The 22,161-nt window shown below is 47.8% G+C and overlaps 2 protein-coding genes across 2 annotated transcripts in view; one reads left to right on the top strand and one right to left on the bottom strand.

The window, feature by feature from the left end:
- The window catches only part of LOC123113295 (ATP-dependent RNA helicase SUV3, mitochondrial), a 10,920-nt gene extending 5,182 nt beyond the window's left edge, over positions 1–5,738 (top strand). The window contains exons 7-17 of the mRNA XM_044534491.1: positions 745–822; positions 1,357–1,525; positions 1,639–1,751; positions 1,876–1,956; positions 2,383–2,448; positions 2,720–2,784; positions 2,897–2,942; positions 3,024–3,140; positions 4,321–4,412; positions 4,500–4,604; positions 5,313–5,738. Coding sequence (XP_044390426.1) covers positions 745–822; positions 1,357–1,525; positions 1,639–1,751; positions 1,876–1,956; positions 2,383–2,448; positions 2,720–2,784; positions 2,897–2,942; positions 3,024–3,140; positions 4,321–4,412; positions 4,500–4,604; positions 5,313–5,352 — 972 coding nt within the window. The 3' untranslated portion in view covers positions 5,353–5,738. The remainder of the gene's footprint in view (positions 1–744; positions 823–1,356; positions 1,526–1,638; positions 1,752–1,875; positions 1,957–2,382; positions 2,449–2,719; positions 2,785–2,896; positions 2,943–3,023; positions 3,141–4,320; positions 4,413–4,499; positions 4,605–5,312) is intronic.
- A 604-nt stretch (positions 5,739–6,342) lies between these two features.
- Positions 6,343–8,617, bottom strand: LOC123113296 (pentatricopeptide repeat-containing protein At3g22670, mitochondrial). Its single transcript, XM_044534492.1, has one exon. It carries the CDS (start codon positions 8,197–8,199, stop codon positions 6,490–6,492), a length of 1,710 nt encoding a protein of 569 aa, XP_044390427.1. The 5' UTR covers positions 8,200–8,617; the 3' UTR covers positions 6,343–6,489.
- Between the last annotated feature and the right edge of the window lie 13,544 nt (positions 8,618–22,161).

The following is a 22,161-nucleotide window of genomic DNA, read 5'->3' as shown; positions in this document are numbered from 1 at the left end:
ATAACCTTGCCAGTTTTAAATAAAGCTGTAGGTATAATGCAGAAGTATTAAATCAGTGCAACAATGTAAGGATGGCACACATTCCGCACTAAGTTGTAATAGTTGACATGTCGTGTTGCAATAGCAATGGTAGTTATGTGACATGATAGGTAGTTCAATTGATAACATATTTACCAGCGCAGCTGTTTTTCATAAACGCAACATGACGGAACTTGTTTTTGTACTCCCTCCGTTCCAAAATACTTGTCGTGGTTTTAGTTCAAATTTGAACTGAAACCACGACAAGTATTTAGCAACCATACAAGCATCTCTGTTCTCCTTTCACTTTTTCATGATACATGCTGGTTGAATATTCTCCAAAAATGTAAGCAGTGAAAATAAAAATGCAATCCCATGACTCTTTCCAGAAGAACCAGCTAGGCCCAGGGCCGCCAGTACTCCAGTGCAAAGATTTGGTCCAGTGATCCTGCGCTTCCTAGCCTAACTGAAGGAGAATTTGGTGCTCATAGTAACATTACTACTTACCATTGTTAGTTTATACCCATAGTCCCATAGTATGTGGCTACGTGCACAAATACATGACATTGTTTTCTCTTTTGAAGAAAGAATACATGACATTGAGGCATCATCCTGTTATTTTATGGACTAGAGGGCTCTATATTTTTATTAAAATCACACATCTGCCCGATAAAGTGAAATACAGAGCTTCAGCGACCCTTATATTGCAAATTTTCATTCATGCAGAAAAAAATTGAAATGGCGGGAAAACATCTTTGCTCTGTAGTCTATGGCTCATTACCACCAGAAACTCGAACGAAACAGGTAATTTGTAATACTTTATTTGGGTATGCCCCATCATACTAGTATTAGAACATATAGCTCATCCAGTCATTGTCATATATCTGTAGGACATAATCTATAATTAGAAGTAAGGTGAAATATCACACCTTCCATTTGAACATGTTGACATGCATATCAGCACATTTAATTTAATAAACCTACTCATTGATATACATTGTGAACAATAAAGCATTATTTTTACAATTACAAGACCCATTCTATTGATGCTGCTTTAAATGCTTTGTAATTGAGCACATGTTCAATGCTTCGAACATGTACTTTGAGTTATTATATTGTTTGTTTGTACCTGCTATTTGCGAGGATTTTTAATGAACACCACTTATATCTGTCTATATAATTTATTAATATAACAGGCCCACAACTCTTGGCCAGAATTAAAAGTTCACGAATTATGGTTGTAGGCAATAAATTCACTCTCTTGCTTGTTGTACTTTATTCTCCATCATGGCATGATTGTTATGGATAAATTTATTGATATGCTCCCTAAGCTTCCAGGCGACAATGTTCAATGATGACGCCAGTGACCTTAATGTGCTAGTGGCTAGCGATGCTATTGGAATGGGTCTTAATCTGAACATTTCTAGAATTATTTTCTCTACACTGAAGAAGTTTGATGGTATCTGCACCAGGGAACTGACTGTCCCTGAGATCAAACAGATTGCTGGTATTATCTTTGCTTTTCAGTTGTTTTACCGCTGGCAGTTTTCTCTTCCCTTATTACACAGCCCTCTTGAGCTGTGAATTGAGCTTGTCCTGCATGTCTTATTCTTTTGGTAGGCAGAGCTGGGAGATATGGGTCTAAATTCCCAGTTGGCGAAGTGACCTGTTTAGACGCTGAAGATCTCCCGTTACTGCACTCATCCCTGAAGTCACCTTCTCCCATTATAGAGGTGCCCACCCGTTACTGAGCAACATAATGAATCCAACTGTTATTATATGATGAAACTTCAAGAAGCTCTGTATTACTCGTATTTGTAAAAGCTAACCACAGATGCTGCATTTCTTTATCTGCAGCGTGCTGGACTTTTTCCCACATTTGATTTATTGTCTGTGTATTCACGATTACATGGAACTGACTTTCTTCACCCTATATTGGTAAGCTAAGTACCATATTTTTCGTATTGAAATGCATTGGTTCAAGCACAGAGCAGCTCCATACTTCTATAACATGTTACAGTAAAAAATAGTTAATGATGACAGCAATTTTGTTGTGCCAGTTTGTATGGGGCAATGAGTTACTCAACAATTATTGTGGTTGGTGCAATCAATTATGCGCATACAATAATTTATCTATATTTTGAGGTATCTTGTATTTGTTTGGATTTCAGCTTGACATTGCTTGTTCACAAGTCTCAACAATTATAAATTAGAGTTTACTTGTTATCTATGTACTTCTTTTTCAGTAATGTGTTATCTTCTTCTCTCCCATTGAATGAATCTCAATGCTTTGTGTGTATTTACAGCTATTTCCTCTGGACAGGACTCAGAAATATGTGTTACCCTTTTTTCATTCTGCTGCAGGAACGTTTCTTGGACAAGGCTAAACTGTCTCCGGACTATTTTATTGCCGATTGCGAAGATATGCTGGTATTTAATTTCATTAAGAAACACATTTTTCTCTGTTTGGTCAATGTCTACAAACTACATCTAAACAATGTAAATAAGATTACCTCGATGGAAAAGCACCAACTGTTTGACTGCCTTTAAGAAGGCAACAACTTAGCATTATACTTAAATTAATATCAATAGACTAATAGTGAACTTTGTAATTGACTAACTGTAAGCTAGATTTATTTCTGCTATTGATTTATGGTTCAATATTTTATCTAGTCACATTTCTTCCTCCCACTGTTAACAGAAAGTTGCTGCTATTGTTGATGAGTTGCCTCTTGCGTTGCATGATAAGTACGTCTTTTGTCAAAGGTGATTTACAATCTATCCCAGTGTTAACATATACCTTTTTCTAGATTCTTTTGTTCTAATCTATTGTCACCTATCTGGCATCCTGATCACTTTCTGACACTTCATACTGCAGTCCAGTGGATGTGAGGGATGATATATCTATTCAGGGATTAACACAGGCAAACATTTCTAACCTTATTGTTTATTTGTATGTTTTTTTAGAATTAGGAAACAGTTTCACTAAAATTTTCAAGATGCAGTTTGCAGAAAACTATGCAAAGAAAGGCACAGTTCGGCTTAAAGAAATATTTACACCTGGAACACTGCGGGTGCCTACAACACACAATCAACTCCAGGAGCTTGAATCTGTTCACAAGGTTGTTCCATATTCTATTTCTCTAGCAAATTACTCCCTCTGTAAAGAAATATAAGACCTTTTAGGTCACTAAAGAGGTAGTATATCAGAAGATAATGTTACAGTATATGTGGATTGCACTAGCCCTTTCCATCAGTTTGGACTTTTGGTTGCGTTGGCTAGTGCATGAAGCTTAACATGGTATCAGAGCCCAAGGTCTTGAGTTCAAGTCCTGGCTTTCGCGATTTATCCAAAAACTGCTGGTAGCTCCCCTTTGTGTCCACGTATAGGCCTCCTAGTCATACGTGAGTTTCGCGCGCCGTCACTCTCTTCCGGTTGCACGTGTTGACTTCCCCGTCACACGTGAGAGGGGGTGTTATAGTATATGCGGATTGCACTAGCCCTTTCCATCAGTTCAGACTTTTGGTTGCGTTGGCTAGTGCATGAAGCTTAACAGATAATACCTGTAATTTGCCAGTCAATATCAGTACTACTATATATCTTGTCAATGTTATTCTAATCACAAATTATTTTGCTCTTAAACATGTGCATTGTCTATTCTGTTGTGAAGGCAGTTTCTGTTCATCAGCATTATATAAACTTCCAAGTTAAAAATCAAACTTGGGAGTTCGAAGGATGGTACAACATACCATAGCGTAGACTACCACCTCAAATAGTCATATTAATTAACTGGATTATCCCATACGGTCCTAAGCTAGAGACATTCAAATTAAGGTATGTAAAGGTCATCAGTAAATGCTGTCGATTTAACTACTTCCCATGTAGGGATTTTGGAGGCCTGACACTAAAATTACGTATCAGTTGGTACAGAAACTATCTTAAAGCAAACCACTTAATAATTGGTTGAAGTGCTGAGCCTAGAGTTTCTTAGAGACTATACTATGCTGGGCTAGCACTCATTTCTCATTGATCCATAATTTTATACTTTTGTATAGGGCCTAACATATCATTACATAATTCAGCGGGCTTTATCAAGTACTCTGTTGCATTGGGTCTATGTGCATATAAGATGAGCTTTTTTGGAAAAATATTGGACTAGACACTTGCCGTTTCAGGCAACCATTACTTCTGGAGAGTTCCTAGTTTCTGCAGTGATTATTTGGATTCCATTTTGGCACGCCACTGTCTCTAAACTGTTTCTAAAATGAGATTAATCAGCATCGCATTTGTGATCGTTGCAGGTCCTAGAGTTGTATGTGTGGTTAAGCTACAGATTTGACGACTCTTTCCCAGATCGTGAATTGGCGGCTTCCCAAAAGTCAATATGCAGCATGTGAGCTCTTTGTTCTTCTTTTTCGAGTTAGAAACAAAAAGAGTTCATTTTTCACAAATAATCTGAAGGTCTAATTGGCAATGTTAGGTTGATTGAAGAATACCTTGAGAGGTCAGGATGGCAGCCACAAGGACAAAGAAGGTTTTTGCATACTCCACGGAAATTGCGCCAAGAATATGATGCGTCACAATTGTATGATATATCTCTTCAGATGCCATATATTATTTGCATTCTAAAAGATGAATCAATATGCTATAATTTGTTTAGCTAAAAAACAGATTTCTCAACCTTCTGTAACTTCCATAATTCTGCGCCTCAATTACCCCCCTTTCAACTAAGTAGGGATGGTGACAAATAGAATAATCTATCATGCATCTACTACAACCACATGTACTTAGTCATTGTTGGTATTTCATCTTTTTTTGCATTTTACCTTTAACTTTTTTTTTTCTAGGCCAACGCAGTTGATTTTCTCGAGTGGCTACGACTTGCGTTGTGTGTACTTGTTTATGGGCTCATATTCTTTCCTTCTTTCCCCTTTATGTTTTGTGTGAGGAAGCATTCACTGTCTTGACATAAACATAACTATACTAAATTCCTAGAGGTTATTAAAAGTTTTGGGGTAGTGATATACTGCATCATGTGTATAGAATTGTTGTTCTATCACTATGTGCTGCCATTACAGTATATTTTCATGCCTTTCTCTTGATGTGTGCCTCTAATGCACTTGACCACATAATATTGTTTGTTAAAACTTAAAAAAGGCACTATTGCTAAAAAAATCCTTTTACCTCCGCAAGAAAGTGCTGTTACATTAGATGATTAATTTTAATATCATTGTTTTCCCTTCTTTTTAGAACATTTGTTTCTTGATGTAACCATCTTCTGGTTAATGAACAGGCGTGGGTATTTTCGAGAAATTGACGAAAGATCAAAATAGAGGCTGATTCAAGAAACAGTACCTCGCCGTATTTGCTCAATATTTGAGGAAATGTCCAGGGCATGCATCTGACTATTCCTTCTGGATATGTGAAATGTCATCACCGGCAAGCAGCGATAAAATGACACCTGTGTGACAGAAGATCTACTTGGACTCGCCTTTCAACGTCATTGAAGTTGACCTTACGTAGTCAATGTGGCAGCACATAATATTATTCTCTATCCATCAGATTTGTACTAGCTCTTTCAGTAGCACTTTCTGTAACTAGTACAAATGGAATTATACATTACAAGTAAAAACACAAGGTGCAGGCATGAAGAACCATTTGTCATATTGCAGTTCACCGTTCCAAATTATTTGAAGTTCTAGCTTTGTCCTAAGTTGAACTTCTTTAAGTTTGACCGATTAATTTCAGTAGTTTCCTCATAAAATACGTTTCCATACTATATGTATATTTGATGTTGTAAATATTAGCACATTTTGCTTTAGACATGGTAAACTTTATTAAAATTTGACTTAGGACAAAGCTAGAACTTCATATAATTTGGAATGGTGGGAGTATATGCAATGACGACAATTTCCATGCGTGTAACTCTATGGTATCAGAAAGGCATTAATGTGTTTGCTCAACTGTTGGAAATAGGGGAGCTTAAATAAGGCTGCTGATTTTGTGAAGTCTGAATGCTGTCCTATTTGATTTTGCATGTCCAGTTGCATTTTCGTGAACAACCTCTGTACGGCTCGCAGGAAACTGTTTATATATGCTAAAATGGTTCACCGGCTTGCAGGAAACTGTTTATATATGCTAAAATGCTTCATGGTGAACCGCTTCCACATACTTTTTATATTGCAGACGTTGATGAAAAGGAATAAAATCGGCAGCTTGTAAGGGACTTGACCAATGTCCGTACTGCTATGGAACTTCTGGTCGTCTTTTCCGGTGTTGCGGATATAGTTAAATGTAGCAGAGCAACAGAATTGTAACAGGTCTTTTCCGGTGTTGCGGATATAGTTAAATGTAGCAGAGCAACAGAATTGTAACAGATCAATGACAGTGTAAAAAAGATTTTCCATTTCGATGAACGGATAGGTTGAATGACAAACTTGTATTACTGATTTTGTACCTTCCCATTTGTCCTAAGGTTCGTAGCCATAAGCGCTTGACAGTATGTCACTATGCTGTCCAGCAGCACCATCCTTGTTCAAATAAGGGGAACCAGTGTGCTTCACAGCAGCTGCCCGCAGGGTGAGAAGTTGAATCTTTTTCTTTGCTGAATGGAGATTCGCCTTATCAAGCTTCTCTGTCACAAGATCAAACGTTTCTTTCTTCGGCGTAAAACCCTTCAGCACCATCTCCTCCAAAAACAGGCAAGACTGGGCGGGCTTCCCGTTTCGGCACAGCCAGGTTACCAACAAGGTATAGGTGCTGAAATCAGGAGTGATGTCCTTTCTAAACATGTGGCATATGAGGAACCGAAGTACCTTTATCCATTGCCTTTTGCAGCACAGCTTCAGCAATGGGGTGTACGTCTTGATGTCAGGCTTGCATGACTGCTCCTCCATCCTAACCAGCATCTTCAGGGCATTCTCTGCCTGGGAGTGGTCACAGGCAGCAGAAATTAGGGTGTTGAAGGTAGCAACAGTGGGGGGAACTCCAGTGCTGGACATCTTATCGACGATGGAGTTTGCATCCTCCAGTCTCCCTGCTCTGCTGAGTATGTAGATGAGAGAGTTGTAGAAGGAAGCGTCTGGGGCACAACCATCGCACCTCACCTTGTCAAATATATCCAAAGCTTCTTGCGTTCTTCCATCCTTCCCTAGAGCGTGCATCACGATCGTGTATGTGATAACATTTGGAGGGCATCCTTTCGAACGCATCTCGTTTAGGATGGCGTAAGCCGTCTGAAAATCTTTCTCCATGCAGTATGCTTCTATCAGGCTGGTGTAAGTTATCACTGAAGGCTTGAAGCCATGTTCCTCCATCTCCTTCATCGTATCACGGGCTTCGTTCATCATCCTCGCCTTGCACCACCCATGGACCAACGTGTTGAAACTACTCTCGTCGGGAGGTACCGATCCCCTCAACTCTTGGAACGCACCTCTCGCACGCTTCACGCTCCTCTCCTTGCACAGCGTGTCTAGGAGCACATTCATAGCTGTGGTGTCTTTCACAACACCAAACCGGTCCATTTTGTTGAAGGCATCTATGGCATCGGTCCACCGGCTGGCCCCAGCGAGCCTCCTCATCACCTTTGTCATCGTTGCCAGCGACACCAAACCACCAATCTCATCCATCTGAGTGATCAAGCCCCACATCAAATCAAACTGCTTGAACTTTCCTAGTATGTCAACCATCGAGTTGTATGAATCAGCAGAGTGGCAGTAGCCTTCCTGAGCACCGGCCCACATAAAGAACCCGAACGCAGCCACCCAATCGCTGCCAAACCTCCTTAGGATCTTGTCGACCATGCGGTCTGATACCCTGACAGGGCAGCAGTCCATGGCTATCACGATGGCCTCCGGAGACGCAAAGCAAGAGGTCAGGATCCTGCTGGCTTCGTCGAAATCAGCCTCGAACTCGGCGTCCTCGTGGGAAGCAGCCTCGGGGCGGATCGACAGAGGCTTGGAGCTGCCTCCATGGATACGTTCCTCCACGGGATTGGACCTGATCGGGAGCACAAATTCGTCATGGTCATCATCATCAAAGGAGTCCCCGTCCTTCTTTGGGTTCCTGAACCATTCAGGCAGCTCGAAGCCTGCAGTGCAGAACCATGACGCGGCGCGGTTCCCTTGATGTGGCCGGAGCACAGGCGGCTGCGACACAATGACCCGGCAGCATCGCTGCATTCTTCAGCTCAGAAGCCAGAACAAGCAGGCAATTCGTCGAGCACCTTGTCTGCGCGGCGCGCTCTGCCACAAGAGCAGCCAAAGATCCACCGTCGGCGCTAATCGGGTCCGGCCGCAGGGCGACCACTAGCACCCTGAAAGAGCTGGGGGGGAGCTTGGCGGCGACGCGGCCGTAGGGGTTGTGAGTGGTCTCTGGTGGACTGCTAGCTAGACGCCATGGGCGACGAGGGCGCCGCGGCGGGGAAGGGGAGCTTGAGCGGAGGAAGGAGTTGTGAATGGTCTGTGCTGGGCTGCTAGCTAGAGGCGATGGGGGACAGGGCGACTGCCGCGGCGAGTGGGTGGGCGGCGTGGTCTCGTCTCGCGGTCGGCGGCGAAGTACTAGAGCACCCGAAGAAAAGTTTTGCGAGGAAACCAAAGACTCGAGCGCCAAAATTTACTCAAAGATTACATGCACAGACATGTGCTATTGTATTTTTTTTTCATGGTAATACGTGTCTCATTCATATCATAAAGATTAAAATACAAGTCACGTAAGGACCGACATGACAAAACTGAAAAGCTAGCAGAACATCTCTGAGCTTGACACCAATGCCCATCACCTACCTCCGGCACCACGATAGCAGCCACCGAAGAAAAGAATGATGGATCACCTCCTCACCCGAGCTCGATGCGGCTCCATCGCCGATATGCAGCTTTGCGGACCTCCAAGGTGGCTCGCCAAAAGTGAAGCCCTTACCGTTGAACGAATCAGACCGGGGCAACACCCCGGACACGCGATCAAACTCCAGATCTGGCACCCCACCGCGACTAAGACGTCGCGGAAGAAAACCATACCTGCCATCCACGAACCACGAACCCAACACATGTTCCGTCTTCCAGATGTCGTCGATGCAGACCACAATCTGCATCCGCTCCTGGACTACCTCCCAAGCTCCGCGTCGACGCTGGAGCAAACGCCGTCGCAACGGCGGAGCCCGAGGACACATGTCCACCACGAGGATGCCGCCGCCGCCACACCATCCTTGCTTGAACAGACTGGTTTCCAAATCCATCCCCAACCATAGGACCGATGGCCTTGTCAAGGAAGGATCCAAAGAATCTTTATTCAGCGTTGTCATCATTGCCGCCGAAACGAAGACGATGAACAACCTAAAAATCTAAACTACGAGAGAGTAAAAACGATCCACACGCGTGGATCCGGCGGCCCCCCTCACCACTGACGACCGAGGTCGTCGGCGGAGGGGAGCCGCCGGAGGACGGCGCTGGAAGATTGGTCTCATGGCGGCGGCTAGGGTTCTAGCGCAAGGGACAGGAGGAAAACGGAGCTGTATTTATTTATTTTGACGGGAAGGCCTTCATGGCGCACACACATGTGTTGTTGTAGATCAGAAAATACAACGTATATTTTATTTGAAAAAAAGGCCAGCGCCGGTCCCCGCGCGGCCGTATGACCCACGCACCATTGGATCGGGCCTCTCCCTCCCGAGCAACCGTTCCTCGATCCATTTCCCCCCAAATCTCATAGTCGTCGCATGTACAATGCGCCGCGTGGTCGCTCGTCTCCGCGGTCCACTCGCCACCGTCCTCACCTCCTTGCCGCACATCGTCGAGGCTCACCGGCACCGATGCCGCAGTGTTGTTTGCTGAAAGCTTCTTTAGGGCATGTACAATGGTTGATAAGATAGTCTTATCTTAAGTTTTGCATGTGATTTAGAGATGACAAAAAAATTTATCTACAATGGTTCATCTCTTAGCCTTATCTTCAATAATTAGCAATTCCTAAAAATGTGGTGAGACATATTGTGCTAAGAGATCACCTCTTGTCTTCTCTTAAATAAGAGAAGACAAGCCTTTTCTTATGAGTTCTCTCTCCTCCACCTCATCATCTATCCAACGTGGCACTCCTAAGATAGCACCATTGTACATGCCCTTATTGCGGGTCGCAGCAAACTCCTTCGTCGGGCACAGCTCACAGTCTCACCCCCCGACCATGGCCCACCTTCTTCGTCGTTTGTAGCTCGCTGTTGTCGGAAAAAAACCGATGCAACTCCCCATCATGCTTGTCCTATCATCAGTTGTAGCAAAAAATTGTCGGTCGCAGCTACCCGTGTTGCCAGTTCCAGCAAAAGCCAATGATGCAGCTTCCCAGTCACAGCAAAAATAATTGCCGGTTGCAGCTGTCCGTGTTGCCGATTCCAGCAAAACAGAGGTGTGGTTCCAGCAAAAGTATCGGGATCCCCCGCTGCGCTCTGTTGGTATTAGCACCAGACGCTGTTGGTTATCTCCACATAGTGCCGGTTCCAGCAAACGGCCGCACACCATCGCAGCTGTAGAGGGGCAGTTGAAGCAAAATCAGGGTGCGGTTCCAGCACGCTGCAGTGTCGACCATGGTGAAGCCGAGACTCTAGTTCCAACATGCATCGATGTTAGTTGCAGCAAAAGACGACGCGGTCCCAGCATCTCCAAACAGATGGTCGCAACACCGCGTCTCGCCATGCTCATGCGAAGTTGCGTCTGCAAGCTTACTCCTGTATCCCCTCCCCTCCTTGCTCCTGTGTCAAGATAGGGGGTTGGGAGGGAGGGCTCGTTATGCGCGCGATCGCACATCAACCAGATGCGTGGTGGCTCATGTCGCGCCTCACCTCGCCTCCCCATCACAAATTGTCGAGGCTTGTCGTGGCCATGGATCAAAGGAGAGGGAGAGGAGCGAGAGAGAAAAGGGATACAGAGGAAGCAGGGTCGAGAAGGGAGATGCCCCACATGAGAGGATAAGGTAGGCGAGTAAGCGGTGCATGTGTGAGTCAACCGCCGCGCTATTCACCGCAACTGCCATTCTGTCTGGCCGGTGGCTTGACCGTGATACCCACTCCATTGATCCCCTAGCGTAGGGAAAAACTCAACAGTTGCCACACACTTACCATTTTGAAGCATGTCACATGAGTACCACGGTCGTGTAGGACGATCCTATCGAGCATGGCCTCCAATAGGAATTTGCTTGAAATGTCGATTATCGATGATGCATAAGTATAGGGGAACAAATCATAGTCTTTTCGATAAGTATGAGTGTCGAACCCAATGAGGAGCCAAAGGAATTGATAGGCAGTTTTTGGCAAGGATTTCACTGCAAGTGTTGTAAGATAGTTTTGATATATGGTTTGATAGTAATATAATCGGTAACAAGTAACAAAAGTAGCAAGGTGTAGCAAGTGGCCCAATCCTTAATTGTGATAAGGACAAGGCAGTAATACTTCTTGTAGTGATTAAAACTCTCTCCAGGACACACATGAATATCGTCAGGTTACTTTCACCATGATTCATTAACTTAACGTTCATCGCCTTGATAAATGTCATGTGTTGGAAATAATACCCTAGAGGGAATAATATTGTATTATTATATTTCCATATTCATAATTAAGAGTTTATATTCTATGTTATAACTGCTATGATCCTTGTGAAGGAAATATGCCCTAGAGGCAATAATAAAGTTGTTATTTATATTTCCTTATATCATGATAAATATTTATTATTGATGCTAGAATTGTATTAACCGGAAACTTAGTACATGTGTGAATACATAGACAAAACAGAGTGTCCCTAGTATGCCTCTACTTGACTAGCTCGTTAATCAAAGATGGTTATATTTCCTAACCATAGACATGTGTTGTCATTTGATGAACGGGATCATATCATTAGAGAATGATATGATGGACAAGACCCATCTGTTAGCTTAGCATTATGACCGTTACAGTTTTATTGCTACTGCTTTCTTCATGACTTATACATGTTCCTCAGACTATGAGATTATGCAACTCCCGAATACCGGAGGAACACCTTGTGTGCTATCAAACGTCACAACGTAACTGGGTAATTATAAAGATGCTCTACAGGTGTCTCTGAAGGTGTTTGCTGGGTTGGCATAGATCAAGATTAGGATTTGTCACTCCGTGTATCGGAGAGGTATCTTTGGGCCCTCTCGGTAATGCTCATCACTATAAGCCTTGCAAGCAATGTGACTAATAAGTTAGTTGCGGGATGAAGCATTATGTAACGAGTAAAGAGACTTGCGAATAATGAGATTGAACTAGGTATGATGATACCGACGATCAAATCTCGGGCAAGTAACATACCGATGACAAAGGGAACAACGTATGTTGTTGTGCGGTTTGACCGATAAAGATCTTCGTAGAATATGTAGGAGCCAATATGAGCATCTAGGTTCCGCTATTGGTTATTGATCGGAGATGTCTCTCGATCATGTCTACATAGTTCTCGAACCCGTAGGGTCCGCACGCTTAACGTTCGATGATGATTTGTATTAAGAGTTATGTGTTTTTGATGACCGAAGTTTGTTCGGAGTCCTAGCTGAGATCATGGACATAGTGAGGAGTCTCGAAATGGTCGAGACATAAAAATTGATATATTGGAAGGCTATGTTCGGACACCGGAAAGGTTTCGAAAGAGTTCGGACATTTTTGGAGTACCGGGGGTTACCGGAACCCCCGGGGGAAGTAATGGGCCTTCATGGGCCTTAGTGGAAAGGAGAGGAGGGCCGCAAAGGTGCCCCCCATGGTAAGTCCGAATTGCACTAGGGAGGGAGCGGCGCCCCCTCTTTCATTCTCCCTCTCCTCCTCTTTCCCTCTCTCCCCATCTTGGAAAAAGGAAGGAGACTCCAACTAGGATTGGGAATCCTAGTTGGACTCCCCCTATGGCGTGCCCCTCCTTGCCGCCGACCTCCTCCTCTCCCTCCTTTATATACGTTGGCAGGGGTACCTGAGGGAGTCCTGGATTAGGGGGTGTCCGGATGGCCGGACTAAGACCTTTGGCCGGACTCCCGGACTATGAAGATACAAGATTGAAGACTCCGTCCCGTGTCCGGATGGTACTTTCCTTGGCGTGGAAGGCAAGCTTGGCGATATGATATGAAGATCTCCTCCCATTATAACCGACTCTGTGTAACCCTAGCCCTCTCCGGTGTCTATATAATCTGGAGAGTTTTAGTCCGTAGGACGAACAACAATCATACCATAGGCTAGCTTCTAGGGTTTAGCCACTCCGATCTCGTGGTAGATCTACTCTTGTACTACCCATATCATCAATATTAATCAAGAAGGAGTAGGGTTTTACCTTCATCGAGAGGGCCCGAACCTGGGTAAAAACATCGTGTCCCTTGTCTCCTGTTACCATCCGCCAAGACGCACAGTTCGGGACCCCCTACCCGAGATCCGCCGGTTTTGACACCGACATTGGTGCTTTCATTGAGAGTTCCTCTATGTCGTCGCCTTTAGGCCCGATGGCTTCTTCGCTCATCAATCGCGATGCGGTCCGGGATGAGACTTTTCTCCCCGGACAGATCTTCGTATTCGGCGGCTTTGCACTGCGGGCCGACTCGTTCGGCCATCTGGAGCAGATCGAAAGCTACGCCCCTGGCCATCAGGTCAGGTTTGGAAGCTTAAACTACACGGCCGACATCCACGGGGACTTGATCTTCGACGGATTCGAGCCACGACCGGGCGCGCCGCACTGTCACGATGGGCATGATTTAGCTCTGTCATTGGACAACACCCAGAGCATCGCTCAGGTGTCCGCTCCGACCATTAGCTCGGAGCCCACTGCGCCAGTCGGGGACGGACGGTTGGACGCCGCCCCGGAAACTGCAACCTCTATGGCGATAGAGCCGGATACCAACCTAGTCCCTCGCAAGGCCGGTGACTCCAAGGTACCGGACTCCGATCCGGACTTCGTAAATCCCGCACCTCTTCCGATTAAGACCGATTGGGCTCTGGTCATGGAGTTCACCGCCGCGGACGTCTTTCAGCACTCGCCTTTCAACAATATCCTGAATTCATTAAAGTCTCTCTCTTTGTCAGGAGAGCCCTGGCCGAACTACGGCCAACACGGTTGGGATGCGGACGACGAAGAAATTCGAAGCCCACCCACCACCACTTCGTAGCCACTATCGACGATTTAACCGACATGCTCGACTTTGACTCCGAAGACATCGACGGCATGGACGCCGATGAAGGAGACGATCAAGAACCAGCACCTATAGGGAACTGGAAAGCCACCTCGTCATATGACATATACATGGTGGACACCCCTAAAGCGGGGGATGGCGAGGAGAAAACGGAGGATGATCCCTCCAAGAAGCAACCCAAGCGCCGACGTCAGCGGCGCCGCTCTAAGTCCCGCCAAAGCAAAAACGGCGATTCCGGCACCGGAGATAACAACACGCCGGACAGTGCCGAAGACAACCCCCTCCAGCAGGATTCAGTGCAGGAGGATGAGGACGAAAATTACATGCCCCCCCTCCGAAGACGAGGCAAGCCTCGACGACGACGAATTCATCGTGCTAGAGGATCCCGTCGAACAAGAGCGTTTCAAACGCAGGCTCGTAGCCACGGCAAGCAGCCTCAAGAAGAAACAGCAGCAGCTTAGAGCTGACCAAGACTTGCTAGCCGACAGATGGACTGAAGTCCTGGCGGCCGAAGAGTATAAACTAGAACGCCCATCCAAGAGCTACCCAAAGTGCAGGCTGCTACCCCAACTTGAGGAGGAAGCAACTAAACCTACATCACCAGCGTACGATGCACCCGATCGGCCACCCCGTGGCCGCGATAGAGAGGCCATCAGGCCCTCAACCCAAGCCGCACCCCGACACCGCTCAAAACATACCAGAGTACGGGGAAACGCAACAGACCTGCGAGACATCTTGGAGAATAAGGCAAGGCAAACAAGATCGATCTACGGATCGCATGGGCGCCCCGCTTCACGTGACGCTAGCGGTCACGCCGGACATAATAGGTATGGCCCGACCGAATACAACAGACCAAGCTCGTCCGAGCTGCGTCGTGATATAGCCCAGTACAGGGGCGCCGCACACCCACTATGCTTCATAGACGAAGTAATGGATCATCAAATCCCCGAGGGCTTCAAACCCATAAACATCGAATCATACGATGACACAACAGATCCTGCGGTATGGATCGAGGATTATCTCCTTCATATCCACATGGCCCGTGGTGATGATCTACACGCCATCAAATACCTCCCGCTCAAGCTTAAAGGACCAGCTCGACATTGGCTCAATAGCCTGCCAGTAGAGTCAATTAGTTGTTGGGAGGACCTGGAATCCGCATTCCTTGACAACTTCCAGGGCACGTATGTGCGACCACCAGACGCCGATGACCTAAGCCACATAATCCAGCAGCCAGAGGAATCGGCCAGACAATTCTGGACACGGTTCCTAACCAAGAAAAACCAAATAGTCGATTGTCCGGACGCCGAGGCCCTTGCAGCCTTCAAGCATAACATCCGAGACGAATGGCTTTCCCGACACCTAGGACAGGAAAAGCCGAAATCTATGGCAGCCCTCACGACACTCATGAACCGCTTCTGTGCGGGAGAAGACAGCTGGCTAGCTCGCAACAATAACATAACCAAGAGCCCCGGCAATTCGGATACCAAGGATAACAACGGCAGGTCACATCGCAACAACAATAAGCACCGCATTAACGGTGACAATACTAAAGATACGCCAGTCAATGCCGGATTCAAAGGCTCTAAACCGGGTCAGCGGAAGAAGCCATTCGAAAGAAACCCTCAGGGCCCATCCAGCTTAGACCGGATACTCGATCGCTCGTGCCAGATACACGGCACCCCCGAACAGCCAGCCAATCACACCAACAGGGATTGTTGGGTGTTCAAGCAGGCAGGCAAGTTAAGTGCCGAGACCAGAGACAAGGGGCTACATAGCGACGACGAGGAGTTTCCCCCGCAAGTTCGGACGGTGAACATGATATACGCAACCCACATCCCCAAAAGGAAGCGGAAGCATGCTCTCAAGGATGTCTATGCGCTGGAGCCAGCCGCCCCAAAGTTCAACCCATGGTCCTCCTGCTCGATCACCTTCGATCGAAGGGACCATCCCACCAGCATCCGTCACGGTAGATTCGCCCCACTGGTCCTAGACCCAATTATCGACGGATTTCACCTTACCAGAGTCCTAATGGATGGTGGTAGTGGCCTAAACCTGCTTTACCAGGACACAGTGCGAAAAATGGGCATCGATCCTTCAAGGATTAAACCCACAAAGACAACCTTCAAAGGTGTCATACCAGGGGTAGAAGCCAGCTGTACAGGCTCGGTTACACTCGAAGTGGTCTTCGGATCCCCGGATAACTTCCAGAGCGAGGAGTTAATCTTCGACATAGTCCCATTCCGCAGCGGCTATCACGCCCTGCTTGGATGAACCGCATTTGCAAAGTTCAATGCGGTGCCGCACTATGCATATCTCAAGCTCAAGATGCCAGGACCTCGTGGAGTCATCACGGTAAACGGAAACAACGAACGCTCTCTCCAAACGGAGGAGCACACGGCGGCCCTGGCGGCGGAAGTACATAGTAGCCTCTCAAGGCAGTTCTCCAATCCAGGCATCAAATGCCCGGACAACGTCAAGCGAGCCCGAAGTAACCTACAACAAATCCGGCTGGCACGTTCCGAGCAAGCATAGCAGTGCGGCCCCAACCCCAGCCCCCGCCAAACGGCGATACTGGTACCACGCGTACATAATTACGCCTTAGAGATACCATGGGCATAAGGGGAGGGGCACAACAACGGCACACCCAGAATGCGGCTCAACCGCACTAAGGGGCTCCCTATTTCGCCGTTTTCCTTTTTATACACTTTCAGGACCCAACTATTCGGAAGGCCTGTCCGGCAATACACTCGCCGAACCCACGATGCAACAGCCAGGGAGGGAGCAAGCCACGACAAAAGTCCAGGTGGTCTCTATAACGAGTTTAATAGCTGTTTTACTTACAATCCCGCAGCTTGCCCCTGGAGGGGAATATGTCAAATACTCCCATCTCTTGCTTACTGCACTTCTTGTATCGTTCTGCTTTCGCAGCAGCCCTTTTTTAATAAACAATATATAGCTCTTACCTATTATTGTACTTATCTATTTTTATATACAAATATGTTCAGTCATGACATTCTGCAACCGTACACTTTGGTGCGGACAATACACCAGGGGCTTACAACACCCCATAACATGGTGTGAGAAGACCGAACACTCTCACGAGTGCGGCACTCTGAACTTATAGCACTATATGCATCGGCTCTGAATCATGTCTTTGGTCAATAGTTGGGTTTTCCCGGCTCCCATGTTTTGGTACCTTACATTCCGCATTGTTGGGTAAGGTAGCGCTGGGAGAACTACTGCGATTGTGCCCCAGTTGAGCTGGGTTAACACCTCAGTAGAGAAAGCTAAAACTGACTGTCATGATAGTGCGAGAGACCGGTCGCTGTTCGCGAGGTTTCTTCGAGTCCTTAAAGACTTATGCCACTTCGAGCGAGGAACCGTACTTACCCAGCCTAGGCGTGGATAGCGCCCCGAACTCGGTCTTCCGAATACTAGGGGCTTCGCCGAAATTTAAAATTATAGAATTCTATGGCTAAGTGAGAGTGATAAAGCATTATAAGTCCGACGGCCTGGTTCGTTATGCTGAACGCCTCCCTAGATGGACCCAAGAATGGGAACAAGAGCGCTCAGGTTTATCCTGAACACCCCAGCACTCATGGCATGGGGGTCAAAGTCGACGACTTGCATCTCTCAGATTTGATAAACGGCCGCACAGAAGGTAATATTTTAAATTAACAAGCGTTGCTTAACGCATATGAACAAAGCTTCAGCGTATAGGATAACAAATGCGAGTCTACTCAAAAATTACATCTTTGGAGCACTCGTCCGCTATACGGCGGGCACCCTTCAGAACGCCATTATAATACATCTCGGGCGTACGATACTCCTTGCCCGGCGGTGGCGCGTCCGTCAACAACTTCTCCGCATCTAGCTTGCCCCAGTGCACCTTAGCACGGGCAAGGGCCCGACGGGCACCTTGAATACAAATGGAGCGCTTGACGACCTCAATCCACGGACACGCATCCACCAGCCGCCGCACCAGACCGAAGTAGCTCCTAGGCATGACTTCTCCAGGCCACAGCCGAGCTATGAAGCCCTTCATGGCCTGTTCGGCCACCTTGTGGAGCTCGACCAGCTGCTTCAGATGGTCGCTCAGGGGCACCGGATGTTCGGCCTCGGCATACTGAGACCAGAACACCTTTTCCGTCGAGCTCCCCTCTTCGGCTCGATAGTATGCGGCGGCATCAGACACACTACAAGGCAGATCAGCGAACGCTCCTGGAGAGCTCCGGATTTGGGTAAGTAGCAGATAATTAACTTTTATATTGTTGCTTTGCATAAAGAATTCCTTACCCGCCGCTATCTTCTTCATCGCCTCGATCTCCTAAAGGGCCTTCTGGGCTTCGGCCTTAGCGGTCTTGGCACTCTCAAGAGCCAAGGCAAGCTCGGACTCTCGAGTCTTCGAGTCACGCTCCAAACTCTCGTGTTTTTCCACGAGAGTCTGGAGCTCTTGCCACACCTCCGCCACCCGCGCCTCTTGCTTCTCTCGCTCGGTGCGCTCCAAGGCCGCACTCTTTTCGGCCTCGGAGACCGCCTCTTTCAGGGTCGCCACCTCGGTCGTGGCTCCTGCAACATTAATGTTGGTCCTGTTCTTATTTTGCAACCAAGTATTTCTATATACATTTACAGGAGGTACTATGTACCCTCTTTATCCTCGAGCTACTTCTTGGCACGGCCGAGCTCGCTCTCGGACCGCTCGAGGCTTTCCTTCAATGCATTGACCTCCGCAGTCAGTGCGGCAGAGGTCAGCAGCGCAGCCTGCATTCCCATATTGACATATTTCTATTAGACTCCTGCGTATATCTTTTTAGATCCTCAGCTCGGCTTTTCTTTCCGAACACCGAACTGAGCATCAGGGGCTACTGTCTATGCGGTAATATTATATATATATATATATATATATATATATATATGTTTTTGAACACATACCTCAAAGCCCGTTAACAGACTTGTACATGCTTCCGTCAGCCCGCTCTTGGCGGACTAAACCTTCTGAATCACCGCACTCATAACAGTGCGGTGTTCCTCGTCGATGGAGGCGCCGTTAAGCGCCTCCAGCAAATTGTCCGGCGCCTCCAGATGGACGGAAGTCGCCGGCGTTGTAGGATTTCCCTTCTTATGAAGGCGCCGCATGTCGGACTCTGGAACCGCAGATGGTTCCGGAGCAGTGTCCGGCCCGGGGCCGGACTTAGATCCCTCCGGGCCTTTACCCCCTTTGGGCCCGGAGTCCGGAAGGTCTCCTTGTGGCGCCTCTAGGACCACCTCCTCCTGGTTTTGTCCCCTACGGGACTCCACCTCAGCGTCGTCTGTAGGGAGAGGGGAGGAGGCCGTCGGAAGTGAAGCGCTATTCACGTCCGACGAATTCAGAGAGCCGCTCGACGAATCGCCAAGCTGAGCTCTGGGCGGACTGCATGATTAGATTCAGCGTTAGAAGCTATCGAATAATAAAGGAGTGCAATAAGTCATTCGGGTAGCCGGACACTTACGATTTTTCCAGGGGCTTGACCCTGGATGGCCATTCCCCCCCGCCGTCTTCGGCGTCGGGGGCGTAGTCCGGCAGAAGGGTCTTCCCCTTCTTGGACCCTCCGGCTTCCCCAGTTGGGGCGACCTTTCTTTTCTTTCCTCCCCCCATTGGAGGGGGAGAGGCATCTTCTTCTTCTTCCTCCTCCTCGTCTTCGGAGGCGGAGGGTGCGTTGGGGTCGTCGGGCAAATCCGACGACACCGGGCGCCGGGAACTCTTTCAGGTCCCCGTGGCCTTCTCCTTGGCCTTCTTCTCCGGCACCACGTGAGGTGCCGGAACCAGTAGCTTCGCTATGTGTGTGTCTGCTGGGCCTTCGGGCAAAGGGGATGGACAGTCAAACTGTCCGGATGTCCTCTTCCAGTCCTGTCAAAGGAACGAGAGTTTAGATCCCACATAAAGTCACACTATGAAATTCGGGTATCCCATAAGGGACTAAATGTAAGCTTACTTCGGAGGCTTGACGTTTGGCGCAGAATCCGCGATCCTCGGTGATGGGAGGGGAGACCTCAGAACTCTTGAAAAGCACCTTCCAGGCGTCCTCGTGCTTCGTTTTGAAGAGCCGGGATAGAGTCTGGTGCTGGGCCGGGTCGAACCCCCACAAATTGAAGTCCCGTCGTTGACACGGGAGGATCCGGCGGAAGAGCATGACCTGGACCACGTTGACAAGCTTGACCTTCTTGGTCACCAGGTCTCGGACGCAGGTTTGGAGTCCAGTCACCTCTTCCGGATTGCCCCACGATAGGCCCGTCTCTTTCCAAGATGTGAGCCGGGTGGGGAAGCCGGATCGATATTCGGGGGCCGCTGCCCACTTAGGGTCACGCGGCTCGATGATATAAAACCACCCCGATTGCCACCCTTTGATGGTTTCCACGAAGGCACCCTCGAGCCAGGTGACGTTGGCTATTTTGCCCACCATGGCACCTCTGCATTCCGCTTGTCACCCTTTCACAACCTTCGGCTTGACGCTGAAGATCTTCAGCCATAGGCCAAAGTGGGGCTGGATGCAGAAGAAGGCCTCACACACGACGATAAATGCCGAGATATTGAGAATGAAGTTCGGGGCCAGATCGTGGAAGTCCAGGCCGTAGTAGAACATGAGCCCCTAGACGAACGGGTGAAGAGGAAAACCTAGTCCGCGGAGGAAATGGGGAAGAAAAACAACCCTCTCATGGGGCCTGGGGGTGGGGATGAGTTACCCCACATCTGGAAGCCGGTGCGCGATGTCGTTAGACAAGTACCCGGCCTTCCTCAGTTTTTTGATTTGCCCCTCCGTGACGGAGGAGGCCATCCATCTACCTCCCGCTCCGGACATGGTTGGAGAAGGTTGAGGTGGGAAGTGCGGGCTTGGGCGCTGGAGCTCGAGCGCGCAGGGACGGATAAGCAGAAGAGGAAGAAGGCATGAATGGAAAGGGCGGATTCTTATCCCCTTATATGGGCGGCCAAAACTACGAGCCCCCCACCGGCCTAATAAAACCCGCTTATCTCCCAAGCGCCGCGGTTAATGGCGCGGTTGGGTTACCCACACCCGTATTGATGAGAATCCCGGAATAAGGGGACACGATCTTTGCTTTGACAAGACGTGCCAAGGAAACCGCCTCGCTAAACGCGCTGAGGTGGAACAATAAAATGAATAAAATCCTGGCCGTGGCATGATGTCACGCCGCGGAATACGCCAGCAGATCCGATTAACGCAAATATTATTCTCTCTACGGTGGAATGTGGAACTTATTTTGCAGAGCCGGACACTACCCTGGTGTTCTACATCTTCTATGAAATATTCGGAGGAGGAACCCGCCTTGCAATGCCAAAGACAACTTGCACGCCGGACTCGATTGAAGCCTGGTTCAGGGGCTACTGAGGGAGTCCTGGATTAGGGGGTGTCCGGATGACCGGACTAAGACCTTTGGCCGGACTCCCGGACTATGAAGATACAAGATTGAAGACTCCGTCCCGTTTCCGGATGGGACTTTCCTTGGCGTGGAAGGCAAGCTTGGCGATACGATATGAAGATCTCCTCCCATTGTAACCGACTCTGTGTAACCCTAGCCCTCTCCGGTGTCTATATAAACCGGAGAGTTTTAGTCCGTAAGACGAACAACAATCATACCATAGGCTAGCTTCTAGGGTTTAGCCACTCCGATCTCGTGGTAGATCTACTCTTGTACTACCCATATCATCAATATTAATCAAGCAGGAGTAGGGTTTTACCTCCATCGAGAGGGCCCGGACCTGGCTAAAAACATCGTGTCCCTTGTCTCCTATTACCATCCGCCTAGACGCATAGTTTGGGATCCCCTACCCGAGATCCGCCGGTTTTGACACCGACAGTACCCCAATCAATCTCTTAGCCGTGTGCGGTGCCCCCTCCACAGTTTAACACCTCGGTCATATCGTCGTAGTGCTTAGGCGAAGCCCTACGCCGGTAACTTCATGAACACCGTCGCCATGACTTCGTGCTGAC

This window comes from Triticum aestivum, chromosome 5B (genome assembly GCF_018294505.1).
Source record: "Triticum aestivum cultivar Chinese Spring chromosome 5B, IWGSC CS RefSeq v2.1, whole genome shotgun sequence".
NCBI classification, from domain to species: Eukaryota; Viridiplantae; Streptophyta; class Magnoliopsida; order Poales; family Poaceae; genus Triticum; species Triticum aestivum.
The sequence above is the reverse complement of the archived record's forward strand: the minus strand, read 5'-3'. Positions and strand labels throughout refer to the sequence as shown.